This window comes from Chlamydomonas reinhardtii, chromosome 14, assembly GCF_000002595.2.
Source record: "Chlamydomonas reinhardtii strain CC-503 cw92 mt+ chromosome 14, whole genome shotgun sequence".
Lineage (NCBI taxonomy): Eukaryota > Viridiplantae > Chlorophyta > Chlorophyceae > Chlamydomonadales > Chlamydomonadaceae > Chlamydomonas > Chlamydomonas reinhardtii.
In genome coordinates, this window is record NC_057017.1 from 1,584,229 (window position 1) to 1,610,775 (window position 26,547).

A 26,547-nucleotide genomic window follows, 5' to 3' on the forward strand; every position below is an offset into this window, starting at 1 on the left:
ACCAAGAACCAGAAACTCAGTTTTTCACATGTGGTGCACCGGCTTATAACTTGAGTTAAATTATCTAGTTCGGCTCTGTCAATTCAAGAGCAAACCGCTGACGGTGACACTTAATGGCAAACATCTCAGCGCTGGAGAGTGCCGGAGACGCTGGGCTAGACGCAGCAGACGACAATGAATACAGTTTGGAGGTAAGCGCTCAATTCATCAGGAGCATGGCAAGGCCATGAGAGCGGCTTACCAGGCCCCGCAGCGTTTTGGCCATTCTTGGAGCTGTAGTGGGACATGCATATTGAACTGTGGCGCATGGAAGGGTAGAACCGCAGTAAATGGCGTTGGATCAACAGTTACCGATGGTGCAAGTTCATGGCCTCCACGCCCGCCAACAAGCGTAACGAGATAAAGTTGCCAAACAGCTGTCGAACACGTTGTCGCTTTTCAACCCTGAATGACACTTCGGGTGTTGCCCCTGTCCGGCCGCGCGCTTGGACTACCCGTTGCCCCTGTGTGCGGTTTTGCAGGCCGCGCGGCGCCGAGAGCTGCTGAAGCGCCTCGCCAGCCTTCGCGCCGCGGGCACCGAGACGGAGCTAGCAGCTGCAACTACAGTCGTAGGACTGCAGGTGAGCGGTGGTTGTCAGAGCGTGCATGCGTTGTTAAGCGGTGGGGAGGGTCGGAGCCGGGAGCGAGGGAATGCGCGTCACGGAACCGCCGTACCGTGCAGAGCAACAGCTCACACAGTCCCCAACCACATTGGCCCCCGGACCCCGCAACCATGTACCCATCCATCCATCCATCCATCCATCCATCCATCCGTCCATCCATCCATCTATCCATCACTCCATCACTCCATCCATCCATCACTCCATCACTCCATCCATCCATCACTCCAGGCATCCAAGTCCATCAAGCGCCCCGTCAGCTCCACCCGAAGCCATAGCTGTAGCAGCCCCTCAGCCGCCGCCCTGATGGCTGCCCGCGGCCCGCAGCACCAGCTACAGCCGCAGCAGCCGGCCTACCGGGTGGGCTATCCCGACCTCCGCGCATATCATGAGTTCAACGCCCGACCCCCGGGCATCAAGGGGCCGCTGCCCGCCGCCAGCCCAAGCGGCAGTAGCAACGGCCGGTCCGGCGGCGCTGGCGCTGGTGGCGGCAGTAGCAGCAAGCCGTTATCACCAGCGGTACCGGCGGTGGCTGCACGCAGTGCGCCTGCCACGCCCGCCAGCGGCGCTCCACATCGCCGCCCACAGCTGCAGCTATCGCCCGCGCCATGCGTGTCGATGCCCCTGGCGACCGCAACGGCATCTCCGCGTGTGCCCGAGACCGCACCTTCCTCGGCACCTGCACGCGAGGACACGGCCGCCAGCCCCAGTCTCAGCGTGATCAGCAGCAGCTGTGGCGGTGGCGGCGGCGGCGCCTCCGCCGGGCGAGGCCGATCAGAGCCTTCTACAGAATTGGCACGGAAGCGGCAACAGCAACAGCAGCAGCATCACCACCACCACCACCAAGGCTTCAGGCCGCTCCTTGATGTTGCGTACGACAAGGTGCACGTGCTGTACCGCCCCAGGACAGGGCCGCAGCCCACGTGGCCCTCGGGGCCGTACCAGCAGCCCCATCAGGCCCAGCAGCAGCAGGGGTCGTACGGCAACGCTGCGGGGCCGGCCGGGGTGGGCGCTGGAGCTGCCTTCGCACCGCCCGGGGCGCGGCACAGCAGCGGCGGTGGCAGCGGTGGAGGTGACAGCGATGGAGGCAGCGGCAACAGCGGAGGCACCAAACCCACCAGGAAAGGCAGCAGTCGCGCGGGCAGCTCGCAGCAGGGCGTGGGTGGAGGTGGAGGTGGCTTGGACGGCGGGCGGCGGGCTGTGGTGGACTCGGCTTGCAGCAGCCGGCCTGCGGGCGGCACCAGCAGTGGTGCAAGCAGTGGCGGCGGGCCGGTGGGTCGGCAGGCGCCGCGTCCTGCCGCCACCACCACCACCGCCGCCACCACCACCACCGGTAGCTCACCCACGACCAGCAGCAGCAAACGCCCCCACAGTAGTGCTCAACGACAGCCGCTGTCCTCCACCACGCCATCGTCACGTCACCAACCGTCGGCCGCCTCATCATCCGCATCACCCTCAACCTCACGGCCGGTGCCTGCTGCCACGCCTGGCAGCGCCAGGCCCGCCGCCGGCACCGGCGGCAGCTCCCGACGTGCCTTCACAAACTTACGTGGCCTCCCAGGGCCGTCGGCGCCGGCTGCGGCCATGGTGAGGGAAGCCACGCCTGCGGCCCCGGGGCCGGCAGAGCCTGGCAGCAATGTGGTGGAGGGCGAGGGCGCCAGTGCCACCGTCAGCAGTGCCTGTGAGGCTGCTTGTTGCGAGGCTGTGCCGCCGGCAGCCTCCCAGGCCTCAGCCCCTTCAGCAGCCCTGGCGGTAGCAGCAGGCGGCGGGAGCCCTCAATAGCCTGAGCTGCGGCAACCACAGTTTTATGGGCCTTGGATTGGGAGGCAGGCGGGCGCAGTGGGTAGGGTTTGAACAGCGGAGCATGGCGGAGGTAGCGTGGCATGAGTGGGGCAGCGGCGCGGCACGGCGTCGTACGTTTGCGAAGCGGTTAGCGCGGAAAGGGCTGTAGCTGCCGGGCTAGTTGTGGGTCGCACTGAGGCTGACCAGGACACATGGGGCACAGGCAAGAGCAGACATGCCGCACTAACACGCTTGAACACTCCTGTAGGGGCTATACCCAATCTGAACGTAACGGCGCACCCGGGGTAATGTCGCGCGGTGTGCAGCGGCCTCAGTATACCTGTCCTTGTGCACTGCCGTACGGCTGAAGCTATGTCATGACACCTTGGATTGACACACCCATTTGGAACAGGAATGTCGGGACCCGTGCGTGGCAGTAGCACAAGACTGCGCGCATGTAAGCGGGTGCGGCGGTACTGGTGCTGCCACTGCTTTACGTGATGAGCAATAGGTGTGTGTTATTACCTCTTGGCGTGCGTGTTGACATCTGCGATGTTGGACTCATGTTGCACAGCTGCGGTTGCAACTGCATAGCAAGCTAGCATGGCGTGTTGACTTCATCCTCATGCTGTGTGTACGGCATGTACGTACCTGCTCCTGGCACGGCTATACATCAGGTCGGCTGCGTGCACTCGTCTAGACCCGAACCCGTAAGCGGTTCTCATTTGCGCTGCCTGTGGCGCTTGTGGTAGTGGTGGATAAGCGGAGTGCTCTAGGTGTGCTGATGACTATGGACGTGTATGATCCGGACATGTCACTACTGGCATGAATCTAAACGCCGGAGAGAGTGTGCGTGTGAGTAACGGACTGTGCAATGTTCGGCGCGGAGCAATGCACAACAAGGGTTACCGTACCCTGAGGGCGTTGATCCGTGGCAGCTAATGCCTACTGTATGAATACTGGCGCCGAAAGCCTGAAACACTGATGTGGGTCGTGTCGTCAACTGTGCAGTAGCTACGTACATACACTTGCGCGGTGCAGCAATCCAGCATCTGCTGTCACGTCGGTCACTCAAGCCATGGGCCTACTATCACGTGATCATCCACCTATCGTGGGTCTCCGTGCCAGCTCACAACGGCCCTGCGCCGCTGCGAGCACCGCAAGCTGCACACCACGCCTGGCGGGATCAACGCACCGCTGGAAACAGCACAGCACCGCCGGCCCCAAACATCCATGCCGAGACAACGCCTGCCTATTGCTCCATCATATATAACCCATCTTCGAGGTCCAGGCCGCTTAGCAGCCCATCTAGCCCAACACACAGCAGGCGGATCGTCCTGTTGCGCGTCAAATTTGAAGCCGGGTTCTATCGTATCTCCTCCATGGGCCCCTCCTCCCCGAGCAAACCTTATCGCACATGTGAACCAAGCACGCACTCAGAGCATGCGCTGGCTGCTACGCCGCCCCGCCTGTACATCCGCCACAGGACCTGCAGGTGCCGCCGCCACCGCTGCCGCCATCCGCGCACACGCCGCGCTGTGCCCGCCCTCGCGCCAGTGCGCCAGCTGGCAGGCGCCGCAGCAATACCGCACCGCCTTGCACCTGCTGCACAGCTTGCCGCCGCCCGGCGGGATCAACGCACTGGGGCCGTCCAGGCTACGGCAGTCGGGGTTGCCACACAGGAGGACGCAGTCGTCACCACCGCTGGCGCCCTGGGCGGCTGCCGCCCCTGCATCGCTACTGTTGCCTCCGCCATCGCTGCTGCCACCTATGCCGCCGCCGCTCACCATGGGCCACCCCTCGCCGTCACAGCACCAGGCCCCGCCACCCGGCACCACACCGCCCCGCCGCAGCCGCACCTCCATCTCAACAGGCGACAGCAGCCACGACATAGGCGGTCCGTAGCGCCGCTGCCAGGCCGGGTCTCGCAGCAGCACACGCCGCAGTTGCAGCGCCGCCTCCGCGCCCGCGGCAACCACATCACCAGCAGCAGCATCACCAGCAGCAGCGGTAGCGGCAGCAGCGGTAGCATCAGCAATAGCACGAGGGCCGCTAGATGCAGCAGCAGCGGGAGCAGTAGCGGCAGCCGGCCCTTCAGTTGCTGCCGCTGCCGCCGTCTGTGAGGGCAACAGCAGCTGAGCCCGCCCCGCCGAGTTCAGATATGTGAGTAACGCGCCGTGGCGGCTGCCCTGCCGCTGCGCTGCAATTACAAGCAACGAGCCGACCAACGTTTCCTGTGTTGGTGGCGTGGCGGCGGCGGGACGGGTGCTGTCACTGCTGTTGCTGTTGCTGCTGCCACCACGCCGGGCGCGGTCGGCGCGAGCACGGTCACGGCGGCCGCCTGTTGCGGCAGTAGCAGCACCGCCCGCCGCCCGCTGCACCGGCCCGGGCGGCACCGGCTGAAGCAACATCATCAGCTCAAGCTCCGGACCGCACACCGCCAGATAGGCAGTGATGAGGTCCCACATTGCCGCCTCCAGCTTCGGGGGAATCGTGACGGCTGCGGCAGCGCCACCATCGCCTTGCTGTGCCAGCAACACCATCATCACCACGAGCCGCTGCACGGCGCTGGCGCAGGGCTGTAGCATCACGCGCCGCCAGGCGTCCATTCGTCTCTGCTGGGCTGCAGCCGCCGCCTCCCCTGCGTGGATTGACGCTACGTCTCTGCCGCTGGCCGCCGCCGCCTCCACGCCGCTTGGTTCGCCGGCCGCCGCCGCCACCGCCAGCATAACGCGCGTAGCAGGACGCAGAGCGCGCAGCAGCGTGACCACAAGGGCCTTCGTGTCCGGAAGTTTGCGTTCTGCTGCCGACACTTGACGCAACAACACATCGCGAAGGAAGTGGCCGACCATGGAAATCAGGACTGGAAGCCACTGCTGCAGCGCGAAGGACGCGAGCAGAGCCTGCTGCGCCGCTGCCGGCGAGCCTGGCGGCGGCGCGCCGCCCAGCGCCGCTATGAGCGCCAAGCCTTCCGCGGATGGAGCCATTGCCACCGCCGACGCCGCTCGAACTGACGCAGATGCCAATGCCGACGCGGATGTGGCCTGTGTCGGCTTAGCCACCTGCGCATCCAGAGCCGCGCACAGCTGATCCAGCACACAAAGCAGGAGTGTGACGGCAGTCATGCCGGTTTCGATTAGCACAAGAAGATTCAGAGGCTGCATGCCCGCGACCGCTCGCGCCGCCGCGCCCAGGGTCGCCACCAGGCTCGCCGCGTCCGCCAGGTCTCCGTGTGCCAGCAGCGCCGGCACGGCACACGAGCCCTGGAACACTGCATGCACCAGGTCGTTGAGCTGCGGGTCGCCCTCGCGGCGGGCGCTGGGGTTGGGGGGCGGCCACGCCGCTGGGTTGCGCAGCGCCCGCTCCAGCGCTGGCAGCAGCCCCGCGTCCAGCGCGCAGCGCAGGCTGTAGCTGGGGCCGGCTGCTGCTGCCACGGCAGCAGGAACTGTGGCAGCAGCTGCGGCTGCAACAGCCGGCTGCGGCGCAGCTGGCGCCGCTGCTACTGCTGCCCGCTGCGGCAGCTGCGCTGCTGCATGGCCCAGCGCTGCCAGGCCCTCAAGGCCCACAGGCTGCGTCTGTAGCTGCAGCGCTCTTCCAACTGCCTCGCACATGACTTCCTCGGGCTCCACGGGCAACAGCCTCACAAGGAGCTGCCACAGCCCCGGCAGCCGCGCCGCTGCCTGGCGCGGCGGCAGCTCCGTCAGCAGCCGGAGCAGCACGTGGGACCCAACGCTCAGCAGCCCCTGAAGCGGCGGCGCTGGCGCTGCCACCGAAACAAAGTCGTGAAGCATCGTGAGCAGGAGGCTGTAGGCGTGGCGCGCGGAAAGGGTAGCGGCAGCGACGGGTGTCGCGGCCCGCGCGCTGCCGCCACCGCTGTCATTCCGCCTTGCCGTACTTGGCGCCGCCGGCTGTGGCTGTAGCTGCTGCGGCTGCTGCGGCTGCTGGGGCGCGGTGGCGGCGAGGTCGGAGGCCGCTACAGCTGCCGCGGCGGCCGCCGGGCTGCTGCTGCCTAACCCGCTGCGGCGGCGGCGGGGCGCGCCGCCGCCACCGACTGTGACTTGCATGGCATTTATCACCCCCACCGCCATCTGCATCACCTGCTTCAGTAGCTGCTGCCGGTTGTCGTCAATGCCGCTGCCGTCCTCGGCGCCCAGTACTGCGTCACCGGGCAGCGGCCTCACTGGCAGCTCGCGCGGCAGTCGTAGCGTCTGCCGCATTGGCTGTGGCAACGGCAGCGGCGGGGACGTCAGGTTCTGTGTTATGCGCCGCCTCCGCCGCCAGTCCAGCAGGTCCGCCGCCCCGCGTGCACCCCCGGCCGCAGCAGATGCAGCCCCGGCGGCGGCGGCGGCGGTGGCGGCGGCGGCGGCGGCTGGTCCGCTGCCGGCGGCGGCAGTTTGTGCGCCGCCTGCCACGGGAGTAGCCGTCACACTCTGCTGCACGCAGGCCCAAACCCAGGCCAGCAGCAGCTGCACACACGGACCGCTCAGAAGCGACCGCACACGCGGCAGCTCCGACTGAAAGAACGCCTCAGCCCTCTCATCAGCAGCGGGCGACGGCGACGGCGCCGCCGTGGCCTCACGTTCTGCGGGCCGCACGCTGCTACTGCCATCGCTAGCACTGCTGCTGCTGCTCCCGCCCTGACCAACGCATCCACTACTACTGCCATGGCCGCTGCTAGCACAGCTACGGCCGCCGGCAGCAGCAGCAGGTGCCGCCACCGCCGCCGCCAGCGGCCCGGCCGCTGCCCCTGTTGCCGGCGGCGCCAGGCGTTCCAGACTCACGGGCCCGTTACTTGGAGGCCACACCAGCACAGAGGCGAACCCGGTGAATGATCTCGCCGCAAGGATGGCTGCAGCTGCGGGATCGGCCCCGCTGCTGCAAGTGCCGCCGGCCTGCTGCGGCGACCCGCCGGGCGCAACTCCTTCCTCCGTTGCCAAGGCGGCGAACGTAGCGTCTGCTGCCGCTGCGGCAGCTGTTGCTGTCTGCGCTGCCGCCTGCCGCCCTGCCGCCGACGCCGACGCCGGCGCTGACGCCAGACGCAGGATGGCACCGGCTTGGTGCTCGAGCAGCTGTGTGCGTTCGAGCGCGGTCAGCAGCTCGGCAAACCCACAGGTCTGGTCGGCTGCAACAATCAGATCGTGAAATAACGCGGTGCTGGTCATTACCGTGTAGGAGTCAAGCTGCGCTTGCGTCTCGCCGGGGGCCCTGCAACCCGCCTCGCCACCTCTGTCACCCACCCCCTTGCCACGGTTGCTGTTGCTGTCACCGCCATCACCATTGCTGCTGCTGCTGCTGCTGCTGCCGCTGGAGCTGCCGTTGGTGCTGCCGTCCGCCGCGGACAGACCGCGGGGCTGTTGCCGGCCGACCGCGGCAGCGATGCGCGCGTATGCGCTGAGCACATCGGCTCGCAGCAGCGCTAGGCCTACACGCGCCGTAGGTGGCCATGCCGTAGGCAGTTTAATCAGCAGATGTGCTGATTTAATGAAGCAATTCCAAGCAGCAAGCTGGTCGGCGCCACCTCGAGCCATCGCATGAGCCGAAATAACGTGCGCCGCCACCGCGCCGGCCAGGACTGCGTCGTCATAGTCGCTATTATATGCTCCAGCATGGTAGCCCAGCTTCTCCCAGTGCCGATCCAGGGCAAGGAACAGCTCGTCCGCATAGCCCAGCTCATTGACGCTCAACAACTTCTCGCGCAGCCTCGTTGCGCTATTAATTCGAGGTGCAGACATGTGTGGATGTAAACGGCCTTGCAGCTGTTGGCAGCTGAGCTGCAGCAACTTTCCTAGGCCCTCAGCCCGCTTCTACGGCGTGAACACTTGCTATACACATATACGGAGGGTAACGCGCTGTATAGGATTATAACTGCAGTGTATGAGTTGGAACGCCCAATCTCGGGTTTCGGCCCCGGATGGACCCGCCCGTGTACAGGGGAACCCCTGCCCGTGTGGGACAGTAGTGGGTGGGGACAGGTGGGAGTTCCCCGGTCCCCATCTCGGGCGGATGCCATCATGCGGATGCCATCATGCCTGTCGCTCTCTACAGGAAAAGGTATTTAGAAAACGACAAGTCGACGCTCCCATGTCCGTTGCCGGACAGCTGTGAACCAGCCGAGCCGGGAACCTCAGAAAATCGTGACCACGCCCACTGCTTCCCCCTTGCTGGCTGCGATACAAGGATTGACCGTGCTGCCCATGGATCGACTGAAAAGCGCGCCTACGGCACACCCAGCGTGTACGTATGAGGACACGCTGAGCAGGGGCACCCCTGATGAAATAATATCTACGAAGGGCACAGGTGCCCGCGTGTCTTAAGGAGGAGTGAGACAAGCTCACCCCGGCTGATTTCCCTACCCCGGCTCCCCTGCGCGGGGGCCGCCATGTCTGGGAATTAGCTGCACCCTGCGGGACTTCACCAACCTGCCTTGACACTGTCCCATCGCACGTCCACTAGTCTGCGTGTGGGGATGAGAGGCATCTGAGGCATTGCCTGGAGGAATTGAGACTGGAAGCAGGGAAGATTTGTTGGCTAGCTAGTACCGAGACACGGAAATGACGTTATTGAGATTGCAGGCAGGCGGAAAGCTGACATTTGGGCTGGGCTGTCTAGCTGAATGGATTCAGTACCGTACAGGGGAGGCAGCGGTGAGACAGTGAAACAGAATTTCAGAACGCTGTTCCTGCCACATGGGCACAGGCTTACAGGCAGGGAAAGCTGGAGGCTGCAAGGCCTGCGTAGGAACAACAATGAGGTGGCTGCCTTAGGGAGGCAGGAAAAGGGCTGAGCCCTCCCCTCCCGGGTCGTTATCAACCCAGCCACCTTGACGCGGGCGCCTACTAAGCACACGCCTCTATGTTGGGGGCCTTTGGCATCCCCGCAAATCCGGACGTGGCCGGTTGGGTGGGGTGCACAGTCCGTACTAACCCGCAGCTAACAAACTAGTCACGTCACTCGCCGCCAATCGACACGTGCACCCTCAGCCCCACGCCCTGCTAGCGCCGTTCAGGCTCTCAGCCCGGCCCCGCCGTTGCCGGCGGCCATGGCGGCCGCTGCAGCTTGGTCGGCCGCTCGAAGCCCATCAGCTTCAGCAGGAGGAGCCCACGCACGGATCACGTTGGCGGCGGAGACGTCGCGGTTCTGGGGATGGGGAACGGGGAGGAAGAAAAGAGCGCACATGAGCTGTCCCAACCGTCAACCTGTCAATCAATCCGTCCCCAGTGCCCAGCCGTCCCCGCACATGCACGGTCCTCACCCAGGTCGTCAAGCAGTCGTTGCAGACTTTGACCGACCAGGGCCGCTGCCCCTCCTTCAGCCCCCCAAGCCGCTTGATGGCCATCTCCTGACACCCGCAGTTGTAGCAGGTCTGCGTGGTCGGGAGGGTGGGAGGGAGGGGGGCCACACAAGGGCTTCCGCTAAAGCCAGGCATAAACCCAGCGGCCCACCCACCCACCAGCAATTGCAATCCCACTCAACCCACCCACCTTGCAATCCCACTCAACCCACCCACCATGCAATCCCACTCAACCCACCCACCTTGCAATCCCACTCAACCCACCCACCAGCAATTGCAATCCCACTCAACCCACCCACCCACCCACCAGGCATAAACCCACCCACCAGCAATTGCAATCCCACTCAACCCACCCACCTTGGAGGTCTTGTATTCATCGACGATGAACACATGCTTGGCGTAGCGCTCACGGAGCAGCTTGATGAGCCGCCCCGTCAGCGCGCGCCCGCCCCTGACGGAGATGGGGGAGCCGCCCTTCCCTCCCTGGAAGGCCCACGAACCCCACCCCACCACCACCTGCTCCTTGGGCCTGCCGCCCGTGAGCTGCTTGGCGACGCGGTGGAGCGCGCGGTCGCGCTGGATGAACGCAGCCCAGCGCTTTCGGCGGAAGGCGGAGAAGTGGTAGTGCCACAGCACATGCACCGCGCCCCGGGGCCCCGCCTCTGCCGGCCCCGCCGCCTCCGCCTGCCCCGCCGCCTGCCCCGCCGCCTCCGCCTGCCCCGCCGCCTGCCCCGCCTCCTGCCCCGCCGCCTGCCCTGCCGCCCCACTGGCGAAGAGGTAGCGCAGGCGCTCTTCAAACCGGGCCGCCGACGCGGTCGCCGCCATGGGGATGCCGCCGATGTACGCCTGCAGGGCTGGCGCAAGCTGTGGGCGGTTTGGCTGGAGTCGTTCCAGGCCTGACATGTATGTGCCGCCAGTGGCCCATGCTCATATGGAATCGGCCCCGCTTCTGGCGCCGCCGCCGCGCTGTCCTGGCTCGCGGCTGCCAGTGCTTCGATTGCTTCCGGCGGTGGCCCCCCTTGCGCCCGCCCCCCTTGCGCCCGCCACCCTCGCGCCTGACGCCCTTGCGCCTGCGACGCGGCTCCGGCGGCAGCTGCCCAGGGAACAACTCCTCATCCAGCTGCTTGTCGTGCAGCTCGAGCAGGGAGCGCTGGGCAGGGCTGACACCCTCCCTGACACCCTCCCAAGCCCAGGGCCCTGGCTGGTACAGCGGAGACCGTGCTGCCATGAACCAATTCCCTCCCCCGCACGGGTCCACACCGATGATCTGCGTGGCCTTCATCTCCTCCAGGGTGCACAGCTCTTCCGCATCGGCGGGCGCGGTCGCCGGCTTCAAGTTGGCCAGCGGCTTGTTGTGCGCTTCTCGCGCGACGCTGCAGGCCACCCCGTCCGTGGTGATGTAGTTGGCGAAGGGGGCGTTGCGGGAGGTCACACCCCCGAGCTGGAACAGGCCCCAGCCGACGGCGTTCAGCGTGGCAGACGACTGCATGCCCCCGCCGCCAAACGCGGCCTGGACAAACGAGGAGGGTGCCACGGCGCCCGCGCCTGCACCGGCGAAGACCTCGCCATGGCGCCTTGCCAGGGTGGGCAGCAGCCCAGGAAGGCGGGCCATGGACGTGTTGTCAAGGGGCACATAGATCGGCGCGAAGGAGGGGCTGGGGGTCAGCGTGAACGGACGTGCGCGATGCAGTTCCCGGCGCAAGGACGCAAGCCGCTGCGTGTCCTCTCGCGTCAACGGCTGCGCCTGCGTCAGTTGCTGCACCTGCGCCCCCAGCTGATCGCGGCGTGCCTCAAGGCCTGCGAGAATCTCCGCAGCCCATTCCATGTGCCGCGTGCTGGCCTTCTTGTACGTGGCCTGCGCCCCCTTGACCTCCCGCAGCAACAGCTCTGCGGCCCTTTTCGACGCACGCTGGGCGTTGACGTAGTCAACGAGGGCGGTCCAGGCTTGCGCGGCGGCGGCCCCGCCCGCAGGGCCGGCGCCCTGTGCCGCCGCCGCAGCCGCCGCGCCCGCGGCTTGCGCGGCGGCGGCCCCGCCCGCAGGGCCGGCGCCCTGTGCCGCCGCCGCAGCCGCCCCGCCCGCAGCTTGCGCGGCGGCGCCCTGGGCCCAACCCACCCACCAGCGCGGCTGCTCTAACTCGCCGTCGTAGAGCACGGCATGCGCCATGCTCCATGCCAGCTTGTCCAGCTTTTCCGTGGCTGGAGTACGGAGCTGCGGGACATGGAACGTGGGAAAGGAGAAAAACTTCAGTAAAGGCGCCGCTTCCTTCGGCGGAAGGCGGAGAAGTGGTAGTGCCACAGCACGTGCACCGCGCCCCGGGGCCCCGCCTCTGCCGGCCCCGCCGCCTCCGCCTGCCCCGCCTCCTGCCCCGCCGCCTCCGCCTGCCCCACCTCCGCCTGCCCCACCTCGCGAAGCTCGTCGTCGATGCGGCAGCGAAAGCTGCGCGCCAGCCAGGCTGCGAAGTTTGCGCCGTAGTGGTTGTTTACGTTGGTAAACATGCCCTTCGACAACGGCGGCAGGAAGGGAGTCAAGCCCGACCTGTTGACGCGAGCACCCGCGGCCTCCTCGTCGCGCGGGAAGTGCTCCTCGCAGACATGCCGGAAAAGGTCGTCCTCAGGATGCTGGTCTCGCTTGGACGGCCAGCCCCTTTTCCGGCCCTGCTCGGTGAGGTCACACATACACCGACACAGCGCAGATCGCCGCGTACACGTCGTCCTCCACCAGCTCCGTCTTCCGAAGCCGGCGACACGTTGCGCAGTGCGGCTGCAGGCCTTGACCTTCTCGCCGTGCGTCCTCGCACATGCGGACCGCTACCAGCCCTAGCAGGCACAGCGCCTCAAAGCGCAGCCGGGTGAGGGCCGCGACCAGGAAGTCTAACGCAGCGAGGCTTTCCTCGCGCGTGACCGCCACGCCACCGGCTTCTATCTTCTCAGACAGAAGTCCAGCTAGACCGCATTTTGGTCGACGTTGTGTGGTCTGCGAAAGGAAAGCAGATGCGTGACCAGATGCCATGCAGCGCAAAGCCTCGACACGTTGTGCGCCCCTCTACCAGTCTTGCGACAGCTTGGCAGCATGCAGATTGCGAGCGAGATGCCGAATTTTCCCCGCGGCCTATTTACATGCAAATAGGCGTAGGAACAAAAATGAGAGCGGTTAGCGCTGAAAGGGCTGCAGCTGCCGGGCTAGTTGTGGGTCGCACTGCGGCTGACCATGGCACAGGGGCACAGGCAAGAGCTGACACGCCGCAGTTGCACCGCTTGAACATGACTCCTATAGGGGCTATACCCTATCTGAACGGGGCACCCGGGGTGGTGAAACACACAATGCAGCGGCTTCAGTACCTCTGTCCCTACGTATTGCCGTATGGCTGAAACTACGTGCATGACACCCTATGTGCCCCCCACCGTTCGCCTCTGCCTATGCTCCGCTCGTTTACATAGGTTTGGCTTCGTTTGGGCTGGTATTTGTATACCCTCCCCCCCGCCATGGGCCCCTGGCGGGTCCTGGCGGGACCCGCAGAGGGGGGCTGTAGATACCAGCCCGAACTCAGCGGGGGATAGGAAACAAAGTGCCAGCCGCCCAGCCCCCACGTTCTGGAATCCCCCGGGAACCCCCCTGAGCGGACGACCGACCCCCTCCCGTATAGAACGGTCGTTAAGGGATGGAACTCCTCCGTTTCATACCAAAGTGGTGTCAGTCGACTCCTCTACGATGAGCGCTATCACGCTGTGTCATCGGCAGTCGCTGCCGCCATCCGCGCACACGCCGCGCTGTGCCCGCCCTCGCGCCAGTGCGCCAGCTGGCAGGCGCCGCAGCAATACCGCACCGCCTTGCACCTGCTGCACAGCTTGCCGCCGCCCGGCGGGATCAACGCACTGGGGCCGTCCAGGCTGCAGCAGTCGGGGTCGCCGCACAGGAGGACGCAGTCGTACCCGCAGTCGTACCTCCCAGTCGTACTCGCAGTCGTACCCCCAGTCGTACCTTCCGCGCATGCGCCTTGCGCTACCGTATTCTGCGCTGTATCATTGCATGCAGCCGCTAGCCTGAGATGGCAGCCGCTGGCGGCTTTGGCTGATGGTCCCGTACCTTTGAAAGGAGACTTGAGCAATGGTTTCTGAAGCCTTACAGCCCGCGTCAGGCCCATACAGCCATACGGTACGTACAGAACTGCATATCCTGCACTGCCCCCGCCTGCCCTGCCCTGCACGCCTGCCCTGCACGCCTGGCCCTCCACAAATGCATTGCGTCAAGCAGCGGCTCGCATCCCGTGCACACCGTCACCCAAGCGACTGCCGCTAACCCCCGCGCCACTGCCGCCGCACACAGCCACCATGCAACAACCGCCCCAGACCTCACACGCGTCGATCACGCGTGTGTAGATCAAGTCCATTCATTGCCTTTCCGGGGCACAACGCCTCAAGCCCTGCATTGAGTTCTCCCTGGGCACCCATCCGCACTCATTATCGCACAGACATGCATATCCAGTCGTGTTGTTGTCAAATTGGCACACGCCGTGGCACTGGCCGAAGGCAACCCATGCCTCTCCCACCCACTGCCACAACCGCATTACTGCGGAGGCGGCTGGTAGTACTGCTGGTGTTGTTGCTGCTGCTGCTGCACGCCAAATTGCCCCTGCTGTTGCTGCTGCGGCTGCTGCTGCCGCGCCTGCTGCTGCTGCTGCTGTTGCATGATCATGTTGTAGTACATGAGATGCTGCTGCTGCGCCTGTGCCTGCGCCGCCGCCTGCTGCTGCGCCTGCGGCAGCTGCAGCCCCTGCGCCTGCAGCTGCGCCTGCGCCGCCGCCACCTGCGCCTGCGCCGCCGCTAGCTGCGCATGCACCGCAGCCAGGGGGTTGGCAGCTGCTGGTGCTGCTGCTGTTGCTGCTGCTGGTGGTGCCGTGGCGGGTGCGGGTGCTGCTGCTTGCGGCGCCTGCACGGGCGGCGCTGCCGGCGCGGCGCCGTGCGCTTGCGGCTGCTGCTGCTGGTGGTAGTGCTGCGACTGGTGTTGCTGCTGCTGTTGCTGCTGTTGGTGGTGTTGGTACTGCTGCTGCTGCGGCGCCACTTGCTGCGGTTGTTGGTATTGCTGGTACTGCTGCTGCTGCTGTTGTTGTGGCGGCGGCGGCGCCTGGTAGTGCTGCTGCTGTTGCGGCTGTTGCTGCTGGTACTGATGGTACCCGCCACCGCCGCCGCCGCCGCCACCGCCGCCCCCTGCCCCAGCGGGCGCGGTCCCGTCCTCGCCGTCTGCCCCCACCCCCTTGCGTCGCACGTAGGGCCGCTTGGTGTCCACCACGCCCTCCACCGGCGCAGGGGGCGGGTGCCTGCACGTGCATACACATGCACATGCGTGTAAGGGACATCAAGCCTAGCCGCATCTTGTCAGCACGGCAAAAGCAAGCAAGCTGGCGATTTTCGCCCAGCCCCAGTGCAGTTCTCCATGCACGGAAGCGCTCGTTAGTACTCATTAGCCACGCACACACACACACACACACACACACACACACACACACACACACACACACACACACACACACACACACACACACACACACACCTTCTGAGGTAGTCGTTCAGGGCTCCGAACAGGGACTCCACGTCGGCTGGCGACACTAGCAGGTCCACTTGGGCCGGAGCGGGGCGGGCGCCGCCGCGCGAGCGCAGCACTTGCTGTGGGTGGCGGTAAACGAACAACGGCGTGCACGTGAACATGTTGCGTAAACATATAACGTAAAGGCTGGCAAGCACATTGTTCTATGGACGAGAAGAATGAAGGCTTGGAATAAACCCGCGACAGCCACAACACACAACAACCAGCTATGATTCGGTTGAGGGCTCAAGTGCCGTTGCCAACCGACAACGAACCTGCAGCATCGATACAAGTCCGTTGGCGCAGGGCTGGCCGAACAGCACGTGCTGCGGCCGCAGCACACTGCTCACGCTGCTGTTGAGCACCTGTGTGAAAACATAACAACGTTTGGTAGATTTGGTGGATTTGGTGGATTCGGACCACTCGGTTGCGGGGTAAAAAGAGTAACGTTAAAGTTGGACTGGAGGTGGAAGCGAGCAGGCGGGCGCATGCATTCAGCCAAGTCTCTGGCATGCTGTTGCCTGAAAATGAATGCGACATGTCACCACATAAACCTCAGAAGAACAAGAACCGCACCTGCAGCGCCTCGCGGCTCAACCCGTCCACCGCCCTCGCCAGGTGCTCGCGAAGGTCACCCAGCAGCGCCGCGCTGCTGTTCGCCACGCCCGCCGCCATGCCGCCGCCGCCGCCGGCGCCGCCATTGGTTGCCGCCGCCGCCGCCAGGTGCGGCCGGAACGCCGCCAGCAGCTGCGCGAAGCGGCGGCGGCAGCGCTCCGCACTGACGGCGCCCGGCGGCGGCGCCGCACCCGCCGCCGCGCAGGCCGTACGCACCGCCGCCAGCACGCCCTGGCACACCGCCACCCAAGGAATGGAGCTGAGCGGCGGCGCCGCCGCCGCCGTACGGTCCATGACCGTAGACACGGCGCTGCACAGCGCTGGATCCCACGCCGGGCTCCACAACGGCGGCGGCGCCGCCGCCGCCGCCGGCGAGTTCGCATCCGTCACCGCCAGTGCCATCCAGCTCGTGCTGCCGCCGGGCACGCCGCCGCCGATGCCGTTGGCGGCGCCGCCGCCGCCGCCGCCTGGCGGCGGCGTGCCGGCCACGCCGCCCGCGGCGGCGCCGCGGGTGGTGCGTTTGGTCGCCGTCTGCGCGATTGTGATGCCCGCGCCGTCTTCGTCACTGTCGTCGCCGTAAAAGTCTGCCTCCTCCTCGCCGCTGGACTCGGCGTAGCCACCCTTGGGAACCGAGGCACGCCGCCGCCCGCCGCGGCCGCCGCCGCCGCGGCCGGAGCCGCCTGCGGCGGCGCCGCCGGCCTCGGAGCCGGGTGCTGCCGCGCCATCGGTGCCGTCGCCTCCACGACCGCGGCCGCGGCCGCGACCCCGACCCTGCAGGGAAACACGCGCAGCGGTTGTAAGCATAGTGGACTCACAAGTCGAGCGGTAGCTTTCCCATCTTACCGTTGCCTGCACTTAATGACGTCAGACCAGACCGGCATACACAACGCAAACGCGAGAACGACTACCTGCCCATTGCTCTTTCCCTTCAGCAGGCCCAGCCACCCAGCCACCCAGCCACCCAACAACGCAAGGCGCTGAACACCCAGCCAGCGCACGCACATCCACGCGCGACACGCTCGCAGCTCACCCGGCCCCGGCCGCGACCTCGCCCGCCCGCCACCTCCACCGGCATCGGCTGTCCGTCCGCGCCCATGACCACCACCCCCGGCGGCAGAGCCAGGCCCATGGCCGCCGCCGCCGCCACGTCCGCCGCCGTCAGCACGCCGCCATTCTCCGCCGCCAGCGCCACCAGTCGGGCGTGCTCGGCCTCCGCCGCCGCCGCCGCCGCGGCCTCCGCCGCCTCGCGCTCGCGCAGGTGCTCCTCCACAAGCACCGCGTACTCCTGTGTGTATGTGTGTGTGTGTTTGTGTGTGTGTGTGTACGTATTTGTTTTTACGTTTAGTTTTTACGTTTAGTTTTTGTGTGTTAGATAGATCACGGGGGCGTGCGTGTGTGTTCGTGTGGGGGTTGGGTTGTTGCTTTTGGTGTCCGCGTGGGGAGCGAGGTAGGGCGTGCAAGTGATCCTCCGGGCACGCCAAACGCTAGCAACCAGTCACACCCTCAAACACACAGCAGCGATGATCTAATTACCCACCTGGTAGGCCTCAGTGGCGGCTTCACGGTCCCAGTCCTCCACCTGAGCAGGCAGGCAGAGGAAGACGCAGAGGACGGGCGCCGTGAAGCGGGGATAAAACAGAAATGCATGATCGGCATCAACATCTAAGCACCACGGCCACGCCACCCCCATCGCATCCCCACCCGGCCATTGCAACCGGCCACAATGCTATCGCGCCCGCCCGCCCCAAACACCCCTCTGCCTGCGCTCCGCTGGTTTCGTATGGTTTGGATCGGGATGGTATTTACAACCCCCAAACCCCAACCCCAAAACCTGACTCACCAGCTTGTCCTCGTCCGAGGCGGACGCCGCCTCCTCGTCCGCCTCCTCCTGCCGCCGCTGCATGGCGTCCAACTCCCAGTCCTCGTCTTTGAGCTCGGCGATGGCGCGACCCGCCTCGCCCTCGATGTCCACCGGGTTCAGGTCCTCCAGCAGCCGGACCTGCGGGGGGGGGGTTGCAGGGATGTTTGGAAAAGCGGTACAGGGGGGGGGGTTTACATTTGTGGTTAGGTAAGAAGTGAAGGCGTAGCCATGTGGCGTAGCCAGGAACAGTCGTATAGCAGGGTGTGCGGGGCGAGTGGATTTACGTAGATAAGGAAGAGGGTTTGGATACGGGAATTGGATTTGCATAGGGTAGGGAAGGGCAGAGCAGGGACAGCAGAATGTAAGGCGAGGAGGAGAGGAGGATGGGGATGAAGGAAGTGGGAAGGTGCGAGGGCATGACGGACGTGAGGCGGTGAGCTACGAGGGGAGTGCCCTGCAGGCATTGCTGGCTCGACGTCAAGCAATTTAGGTTGGTACGGTATTAGGTATGACCTGGTTGGTACGACCTTATGGTTTCAGGTATGACCTGCAGACCGGGTTGCACCCGCACCCCAATCACCCCATTTTCACCCACCGCGTACTGCTCAATGGGCCGCAGCCCGGTCTGCAGCCGCTGCAGGATGTCGGTGGCGCTGGCGGGCCCGCCCGCGCCGCCGCCGGCGCCGCCAATGAGGCCCTCCAGGTCGTCACCGGTGGCGCCGCCCTCCGCGCCGCCGCCGCCGCCGCCGCCGCCCGCCAGCGCCTTGAGCATGTCGGCGTCGATGTCGGCTAGCAGGGAGGAGCTGGCGCCCTGCGCGCGCGTGTGTGTGTGTGTGTGTGTGTGTGTGTGTGTGTGTGTGGGGTTACATTCATGTTGGGGTCACATGCATGAGGGTTGCAAGGATGTTTGGAAAGGCGGGGGGTTGTCGGGAGGTTTGTTCGGCATGTATATCGTGTAAGCGCAGGAAACCCGGTGCAACCGCTGTCTCTGCTGTCACCCTCTCATCCGGCTTCGGAATCTTTGTGCGTCCACACCCGCACCCGCACTAGCACACCGGCACACCTGCACCCACACCACCTCCAAGCCCCCCGCCCCCCTCCACACACACACACACATACCGCACCTGCTTGCCGTCGTCGTCGGCGTCCTTGCCGCCCTGCGTGCCGCCCTCCTCGTCCTGTCCGGGTCGTCGGGGTCGGGGCACGTGTTGTAAAGACAAAGAAAGTCAAACAAGCGCTGCATGTCGTGTAAAGACAAAGGAAGTCAAACTAGCGCAGCCACTCACGCTCAACAGCAACAGACACATGCACACATCCCTTGCCCTGCACCTCCGCATTCCTCTTCGCTCCCGTCCCATCGGGTCGGGCGACGACTCCTGGACTGCCGTATTGGGACCTACCGTATTTCGTTAGGCTAGGGCGTATACCCCCTTCTCCTCCGCGCTCTATGGCTTGTGGGTTGGCAACGGTCTATTACGGTATTGAAACTGGAAGGCATAAACCCCCTAAGCCCTCCCTTCCCTCCCATTCATGTTGCCATTTCGACTGGAAGGAACTTATCCGTCCCCAAGGCCCTCCCCTCCCACGCCTCCCTCCCAACCCGCCCACCTTGTCGTCGTCGTCGCCCTCTCCGCCCGCCTCGCCCCCCGCGGCCCCCGGCGGCGGCTCCTTCCGGAACTCGTCCAGTTCCTCGTCCGCCTCCTTCTCCGCCTCCGCCGCCGCCACCGCATCATCCACGTCCTCCACACGCCGAAGAGCCGCCTTGAGGTCCTCCGCGCTGGGGCCCACGCCGCCACCGCCGCCGCCGGCCCCCGCGCCGCCCGCCGCGCCGCCGCCGCCCATGAGTGCTGCGATGTTTAGCTGCGTCGAGTTGTCGGGTTGGGCGGGGCGGCGGGTTAGCGTTGTTGGTAATGACCCTCTTACCCCACCCTCTTACCCCACCCTACCACCAACCCCGCCCTCGCGCCATCCTATCGCCACCACCCTATCCCCCCCACCAACCCCCCCCCCCCTACCACGCCCCCCCCCACCCAACCACGCCCCCCCCCCACCCTACCTCGCCCCCCGCCCCCCCACGCCCCACCCCACCCTTCACCCCACCCCACCCCACCCCACCCCACCCCACCCCACCACCCCACCCTACCACCACCCTACCACCGCCACCCCACCCACACTTTCCCACCTGCGCCAGCATGTCTGTGGTGAACCCGCCCGACTGGATGGCCAAGTAGTCCAGCTGGCGCTTCTGGTCGGACTTGCGCAGGATGTTCTCCTCAATGGTGTTGGTGGACACAAGGCGGTAGATGTGCACCTGAGGGGTACGGGAGAGGCGGAGGGTTCCATGCATAATCAATCAAGACGAGATGATGATGTTGACAAGGGGGGAAAGGGAAAGGGATGTCAAATGAAAGGAATCACAAACTGCCCTCGCACACCCACGCAGACATCCGCGCGCCCCATATCCCTGTGTGTCAGCGTGTTGCAAAGCTTTCTCAATCGTGTCGTGCAGTTTTTCAGTTTCCAAACTTGTGGTGGTTTCCAAGTCGCAAAAACCAACCAATAGCCCTTTCACAGCCCCTTCACACAGCCCGCTCACACAGCCCGCTCACACAGCCCGTCCTCACAGCCCTTTCACACAGCCCGTCCTCCCACAGCCCCAAGCCCGTCCTCCCACAGCCTCACAGCCCGCCCCCACCTCCCGCGTCTGCCCGATGCGGTGGCAGCGGTCCTGCGCCTGCGCGTCCATGGCGGGGTTCCAGTCGCTGTCGTAGAAGATGACTGTGTCCGCGCCCGTCAGGTTGATGCCAACGCCGCCGGAGCGCGTGGACAGGATGAAGACGAATATCTGGATGGGGGGTGGGGGTGGGCGGGTGGGTTGGCGGGTGGGCGGGTGGTGGGTTCCATTCATAATTAAGTTGGTGGGATTGGGGGTGAGGGTTTGGTCGCGTTGGAGGGCTGTGTGGGGGTGGAGTTGGTGAGGGGCCAGATGCAGTAGCGACCGATGTGGACGACAGTGCGGGACGCTCCGCCGCTGCTGCCGCCGCCGCCGCCGCCGCCGCCGCCCCGCCGACACGGCACGACCCGGCCCTGATGACAAGGCCCCTCAGCAACCCTCAGCAACCCTGATGACAAGGCCCCTCAGCACACCACTGCAACCACCCGCGGCACACCCCATCACATGTGTTTGTTTTGTGTCACCCCCGCCCCCGTGTCACCCCCGCCCCCGCCCCCGCCCAACCGCCCAACCGCCCAACCGCCCAACCGCCCGCCCCCGCCCGCCCACCCTCCCCCACAACCCGCCCTGTGACGGCACCTTGGGGTCTGTGTTGAATCGCTGCATGAGGATCTGTCGCTGCTCGGGTTTGGTGGCTCCGTCCAGGCGCATGTAGGTGTGACCGTGCAGGTTGAGGAACACCTCCAGCACGTCAAGCATCTTGGACATCTGCGTGCGTGTGTGTATGTGTGTGTTTGTACATGTGTGTAAATGTGTGTGTGCGCGTTTGTGTGTGTGTGTGTGTGTGTGTGTGTGTGTGTGTGTGTGTGTATACATGTGTGTATGTGTGTGTATATGTTTGTATGAGGGGGTTACATTCATGATTATGTAAGAAGTGAAGGGGTGAGCGGGTGCGAGGCGTGCAATAGTTTGGTGGGTCAGGCAACACACATGAACAATGACGAGGGATGCGCGCAGGACAGCAAAACAGACTGGGGGGGGCGTATGCCGTGGTGGGGTTTGGAGTCGCACCCAGCCATCAACACCCACGCCCACACCCAGATACCCACCCACCCACCCACCCACCCACCCACCCACCCACCCCACAACACCCACCTGCGTGAAGATGAGTGCGCGGTGCCCGCCCGCCTTGAGCTTACGCAGCAGCAGCGCCAGCTCCTGTGTCGGCGTGTGTGTGTTAAAAAAACACAAGGAAAACAAAAAAGCGCAAAGACGTGTGTATGTGTATGTGTGTGTGTGTATGTGTGTGTGTATGTGTGTGCATGATCGCGGGATGGGCAGGCGGGCAGGGGTCGCTCCACGCAGTAGCTGTCCCGCCACACCCCAACCAACTCAGAGACGCCGCCACACACAAACATGAACTCCGCCCCCCTTCGCTACACTTCTCTGTACCATTTTTGTGACCGCCCTGTGCTCCGCTAGTTTGGCTTGGTTTGGTTTGCTGCGCTGGTCTGCTTCACGGTGTTACTTACTCACAACCCCCCGCCCCACGCCCTCTCGTCTTATTTAACATGCATGGAACCCCACGCACAAATCTGTGTTGTTAACACGCCCTCTCCCCCCCCACCACACCTGCAGCTTGCCGCAGTCGTACTGGATGAGCCGCTTGTCGGGGAAGAACAGCTGCTGCCGTACAAACGCCAGCCGCAGCGGCCCGCCCGCCGTACACCACGCCCCCAGCGCCGCCTGCCGCCGCCGCGCCACAGCACGAAGCTCGTCCGCGTCGGGCCGGCTGCACCACACCTCGGGCGGCGGCGCGCGCGCGCGCGGGATCACGAACATGAACTCGCGCAGCACGGGGTCGATGGCGGCGGCGCGCTGCTCGTAGCTCGCCGCCACCTCCTCCAGGATGGAGGGGCGCATGGGGTAGCAAGACCGGCCCACAGGCACAAGCGCTGGCAGCGCCGCCGGCGACACCTGCGCCGCCGCCTCCCCCATTGCCACGTCAACACCAACGCCGCTGCTACCGCCGCCACCAGCACCGTCGAGCGCGCCGCCGGAGGCGGCGACGGTGGCGGCGGTGGCGGCGGCGGCGGCGGCGGCTTGCGCCGCCGCCGCCGCCACGTGCTGCACGTCCGCCCAGTTGTAGTCGGTCACGACGGCGGCGCCGCGCCGCAGTGCCGTACAGTTGGCGTGCGCCACCGCCAGCAGCGCGATCAGGTTTCTGCCGTACAGCGGGGTGGCGGCGGCGGCGCGCTGCGCCGACAGCGCCGCCGCCAGTCGCAGGCGGCTGGAGCGCCAGGCGGCGGCGCGGCGCTGCTGCTCGGCCAGTGACTCGGCCAGGGCGGCGTAGGCGGGGTCGTGGAGCAGCGAGCTGTGGTGGGGTGTGTGTGAAGGTGGGTAGGGGGTGGGGGTGTATTTGGGGGGTTAGATTCATGATTCAGAAGTGTAGCGAAGTAGGCAGCAGGGTTGGGGAGTTGCAATGCCCCCCCGCGGTCCACACAGCCTCACCCGTACTGCCGCCCCAGGTGGTTCTGCGCCCCCGGCGTCAGCGCCAGCGGCGCCCCCGCCGCGCCGGCGGCGGCGCTGGCGGCGGCGGCGGCGGCGCCGCCCACCTCGGCGTTGGCTGCGGCACGTGCCGCCGCCGCCGCGCGCATCAGCACATCGGCATCGCCCTTGGTGGCCGCCCACTCGGGCACGCCGCACTCGCGCGCCATTGCCTCGTACGGAACCTGTGTGCGTGTCAGTGCGAACCACAACGTGTTAAGACGGCGTTACCGGTGCCTTGCGTTGCATTTGAGGCCACGCGACTGAAGTTTGTTCGCACTTGAGTCTTGTGGGCAGACGGTCAAGAGCAGTGCTGCCGGAGGGCGCGGCACGGCCGTGGCATACCGACACCCTACCCATCTTCAATGTCCCAACCCCAACTACACCCGCCCTACCCGTGCCGCTGGTGCCTGCCTCCAAAACTGGCGAACCGTCCCCCCACCCCCCACCCCCGCCCCAGCCCCCACCCCCACAACCAGCCCCGCAACAACCCCACCCACAACCACCCCCACAAACACACATGAAAAACCCACAACCACCCCCGCAAACACACACGAAAAACACACGCCACGCCACGCCACGCCCCCCCCCCACCATGAGCGCCATGGCGTCCTCCGCCTCCCACGTGGCCAGCCCCTCCCACGCCGTCAGCAGCAGCCCCGCCCCCGCCAGCACCTCCAACGGCCGGCCCGACACGCTGGCACTGCCGCAGGCGCCCACGTGACCCGCGGGTCGGAAGGCGGGGTGCCGCCGCTCCAAGGGCCCCTGGAAGTCGGGCGAGGGCGCGGGCGCGCCGCCGCCGGCCGCGGCGGCGGCGGCGATGGCCTCGATTTGGGCGGGCGAGAGCTTGGCGGGGGCGGGCCAGGTGTAGAGCGGGTTCATGATGGCGGAGGGTACCTGTGTGTGTGGGAGGTGTGTGTGTGTGTGTGTGTGTGTGTGTGTGTGTGTGTGTGTGTGTGTGTGTGTGTGTGTGTGTGTGTGTGTGTGTGTGTGTGTGTGTGTGTGTGTGTGTGTGTGTGTGTTAAAGAGCACAAGGAAAACATTATGTGTTGAAAAACATAATGTTTGTGTGTATGGGGTGTGTGTGGGGTGTGTGGGAGGGTGAGTTTTAAGTCAGTGGTAGCGATGATGGCGACGGGGAAAGGCGCCGACCCGCCGGGTGTCCATGACTACCTGTCATTGGCATAGGCGTATGAGTGATGATGGCGCAGACACTTTGCCCTCAACAGCCTCAAGGGGTTGCAAAGGGCGGCTGTGCGTGAACTTCCAAGGCAACTGCACACGCCATTAGCTACATACACCCTCCACACCCATACACACACCCACATACACACTCACATACGTACACGCCTCCCCTCCCGCTCTCCCCCCCACCTGCAGGCTGAGCCCCGGTACCAGGTCGTAGGAGGACACGATGGGGCCACACACATACATGCATACATACACACACGCCCCTCCCATTCCCCCCCTCCCCCCCCCCCCGCACCTGCAGGCTGAGCCCCGGTACCAGGTCGTAGGAGGACACGATGGGGCGGCCCTCGAACAAGTCCGGGTGGTTGCACACCTGTAGAAGGGCGTGCGTGCGTGCGGGCGGGCGTGTGCGTGAGACAGAGAGAGGGCGGCAGAGCGGGCGGGGGCGTAGCGGGTTCAGCGGGCTTGTGGGAGCTTGTGGGGGCTTGTGGGGGCTTGTGGGGGCGTGAGCGGGCAGGCCACCGCCTTCCCAATCGTCGGTGGGACTGCGGCAAGAACTGTACGGTACTACCGCTTGCACTTGTCGCCGCTGCCAGTGCTCCGCTAGTTCAGTTTGGTTTGGTTTAGTTTGGGCACCGTCCCTCACCTTGCGCAGCGACATGAGGCAGTTGAGCATGCCCAGGAAGCCGCCGGTCTGCAGCCGCTGCCGCGTCTCGGCGCTGCTCATGTACTCCTCGTACAGCTTGCGCTGCCGCTTGGACAGCCTGGGAGGGGCGGGGGGTTGCAGGGATGTTTGGGGGAGGTGGGGGTGAAGGGGGCCGCGCGGGTGGGGTTGCGGGGTAACAATCATGGGAATGACACTCGCGTTCGGACACGCACACACACCCACAACCGCCCACAGCCCGCCCCCCACGCCCCCCCCCACCTGCAGTACACCACGTGCTCGTGCTTGGCCGGCATCTGTCGCTCCACCTCGGACTTGAGCCGCCGCAGCAGGAAGGGGCGCAGCACGCCGTGCAGCCGCTCCACAAGTTGCTGCGTGTGTGTGCGGGGGGATTTCAATCGTGATTAACTCGATTTGGGGAAAGGATAGGGCTGGATTCGGTTGGTATGTACAATCCCCCACACACATACACACGTCCCCTTCCCGCACGTCCCCTTCTCCAGCCCCCACCCCCCAGCCCCCCCTACACACACATACACACACACACACACCCTCCAAACACACACACACACACACACACACACACACACACACACACACACACCACCTTGTTGTATGCCTCGCTGCCCTCCACCATGCCGGTGAGCGGGTTGCAGAACCAGTCTCGGAACTGGTCGTGGCTGGCGAACAGGCCGGGCATGAGGAAGTGCATGAGCGACCACAGCTCCATCAGGTCGTTCTGGAGCGGCGTGCCTGAGGTAGGTGCGTGCGTGTGTGTAGGAGGGGCGGGCAGGCGGGGAAGGGCGGGAGGTGGGGATGTCAACACCAGCCCGAAATGAACCAAACAAGCCAATTTCGTGGAGCACAGGCAGAGGGGGAGTGGGGAGGGCCGGGCGGGTGGGGTGAAGGGTGAACTCTGAACCAATCCCATAAGGGGTTACGTGGATTAGGGTAGTGGGGACTTGGAGCAGCGGGGCTGGTTGTGTCGGGTCATGAGGGCGAGCTATGTGAGGGAACGGTTGGAAGAAACACAGCACGGTGGACTGTGTGAGTGAATAGGAGATTTGGCAAGATGGGAAGCAAAGCGGAATGCACACACACGCACACGCACACACACACACACACACACACACACACACATGACTGCACGCGCACCCGTGATGAGCAGTCGGCGCTTGGCGTTGAATCGCAGCAGCGTCTGCCAGCGCTGGCTCTTCCAGTTCTTGATCATGTGCGCCTCATCCAGGATCAGGTACTTCCACTTCTTACGCCGGAACATCTTGGCGTCCTGCGAGGTGGGGGGTTACAATAATACCTAGTTAAGGAGGAGCGGAGTTGTTTGGGTGGCTGCAAGGATGTTTGGAAGAGCGGTACAGAATGCACTAAAGACTGCAGGAGGGGGGAGTGTATCGAGGATTGGGAGCGAAGGAGAGGAAGGTCAAATGGAAGGTCATGGCGCGTTTGCACTGAGGCAAGACAAATGGCAGCAGGCGCAATACCCATGGGCATTACACCATACATATTTTTATAAGTACGCGCTATGCCAAATGCAGTCCACCGAACTTAAGCGCCCCCGCCCCCGCCCCCGGCCCCCGCCTCTGCGCCTGTCCCCGCCCCCGCCCCCGGCCCCCGCCTCCGAGGTGGCCCCCGCCCCCGCCCCCGGCCCTTCCAGCACAGTGGCG

The 26,547-nt window shown here is 65.4% G+C and overlaps 4 protein-coding genes across 4 annotated transcripts in view; 1 reads left to right on the forward strand and 3 right to left on the reverse strand.

Annotated features, from left to right (window-relative positions):
- Positions 1-54: 54 nt before the first annotated feature.
- Positions 55-3,356, forward strand: CHLRE_14g618776v5 (uncharacterized protein). Its single transcript, XM_043070137.1, has 4 exons — positions 55-191; positions 522-620; positions 891-1,931; positions 2,049-3,356. The coding sequence occupies exons 1-4, from the start codon at positions 114-116 to the stop codon at positions 2,439-2,441; spliced, it is 1,611 nt and encodes a 536-aa protein (XP_042916810.1). The 5' UTR covers positions 55-113; the 3' UTR covers positions 2,442-3,356.
- A 12-nt stretch (positions 3,357-3,368) lies between these two features.
- On the reverse strand, positions 3,369-8,274 carry CHLRE_14g618800v5 (uncharacterized protein). Its single transcript, XM_043070138.1, has one exon. The coding sequence runs from the start codon at positions 8,171-8,173 to the stop codon at positions 3,878-3,880; it is 4,296 nt and encodes a 1,431-aa protein (XP_042916811.1). The 5' UTR covers positions 8,174-8,274; the 3' UTR covers positions 3,369-3,877.
- An 853-nt stretch (positions 8,275-9,127) lies between these two features.
- On the reverse strand, positions 9,128-12,834 carry CHLRE_14g618820v5 (uncharacterized protein). Its single transcript, XM_043070139.1, has 5 exons — positions 12,136-12,834; positions 10,709-11,941; positions 10,090-10,578; positions 9,694-9,804; positions 9,128-9,578 (listed from the first exon to the last, which is right to left on the reverse strand). Exons 1-5 carry the CDS (start codon positions 12,406-12,408, stop codon positions 9,444-9,446), a joined length of 2,241 nt encoding a protein of 746 aa, XP_042916812.1. The 5' UTR covers positions 12,409-12,834; the 3' UTR covers positions 9,128-9,443.
- A 1,006-nt stretch (positions 12,835-13,840) lies between these two features.
- Positions 13,841-26,547, reverse strand: part of CHLRE_14g618860v5 (uncharacterized protein) — a 20,434-nt gene continuing 7,727 nt past the window's right edge. Inside the window, exons 10-31 of the mRNA XM_043070140.1 lie at positions 26,021-26,153; positions 25,473-25,618; positions 25,127-25,236; positions 24,848-24,965; positions 24,497-24,574; positions 23,605-23,907; positions 22,975-23,195; positions 22,096-22,837; positions 21,619-21,681; positions 21,103-21,231; positions 20,485-20,634; positions 19,972-20,100; positions 19,398-19,649; positions 18,914-18,967; positions 18,385-18,600; positions 17,769-17,927; positions 17,466-17,507; positions 16,959-17,213; positions 15,890-16,699; positions 15,589-15,678; positions 15,281-15,393; positions 13,841-15,047 (exon numbers count right to left, since the gene is read on the reverse strand). Of these exons, the coding sequence (XP_042916813.1) occupies positions 14,297-15,047; positions 15,281-15,393; positions 15,589-15,678; positions 15,890-16,699; positions 16,959-17,213; positions 17,466-17,507; positions 17,769-17,927; positions 18,385-18,600; positions 18,914-18,967; positions 19,398-19,649; positions 19,972-20,100; positions 20,485-20,634; positions 21,103-21,231; positions 21,619-21,681; positions 22,096-22,837; positions 22,975-23,195; positions 23,605-23,907; positions 24,497-24,574; positions 24,848-24,965; positions 25,127-25,236; positions 25,473-25,618; positions 26,021-26,153 (5,064 nt within the window). The 3' untranslated portion in view covers positions 13,841-14,296. The remainder of the gene's footprint in view (positions 15,048-15,280; positions 15,394-15,588; positions 15,679-15,889; positions 16,700-16,958; positions 17,214-17,465; positions 17,508-17,768; positions 17,928-18,384; positions 18,601-18,913; positions 18,968-19,397; positions 19,650-19,971; positions 20,101-20,484; positions 20,635-21,102; positions 21,232-21,618; positions 21,682-22,095; positions 22,838-22,974; positions 23,196-23,604; positions 23,908-24,496; positions 24,575-24,847; positions 24,966-25,126; positions 25,237-25,472; positions 25,619-26,020; positions 26,154-26,547) is intronic.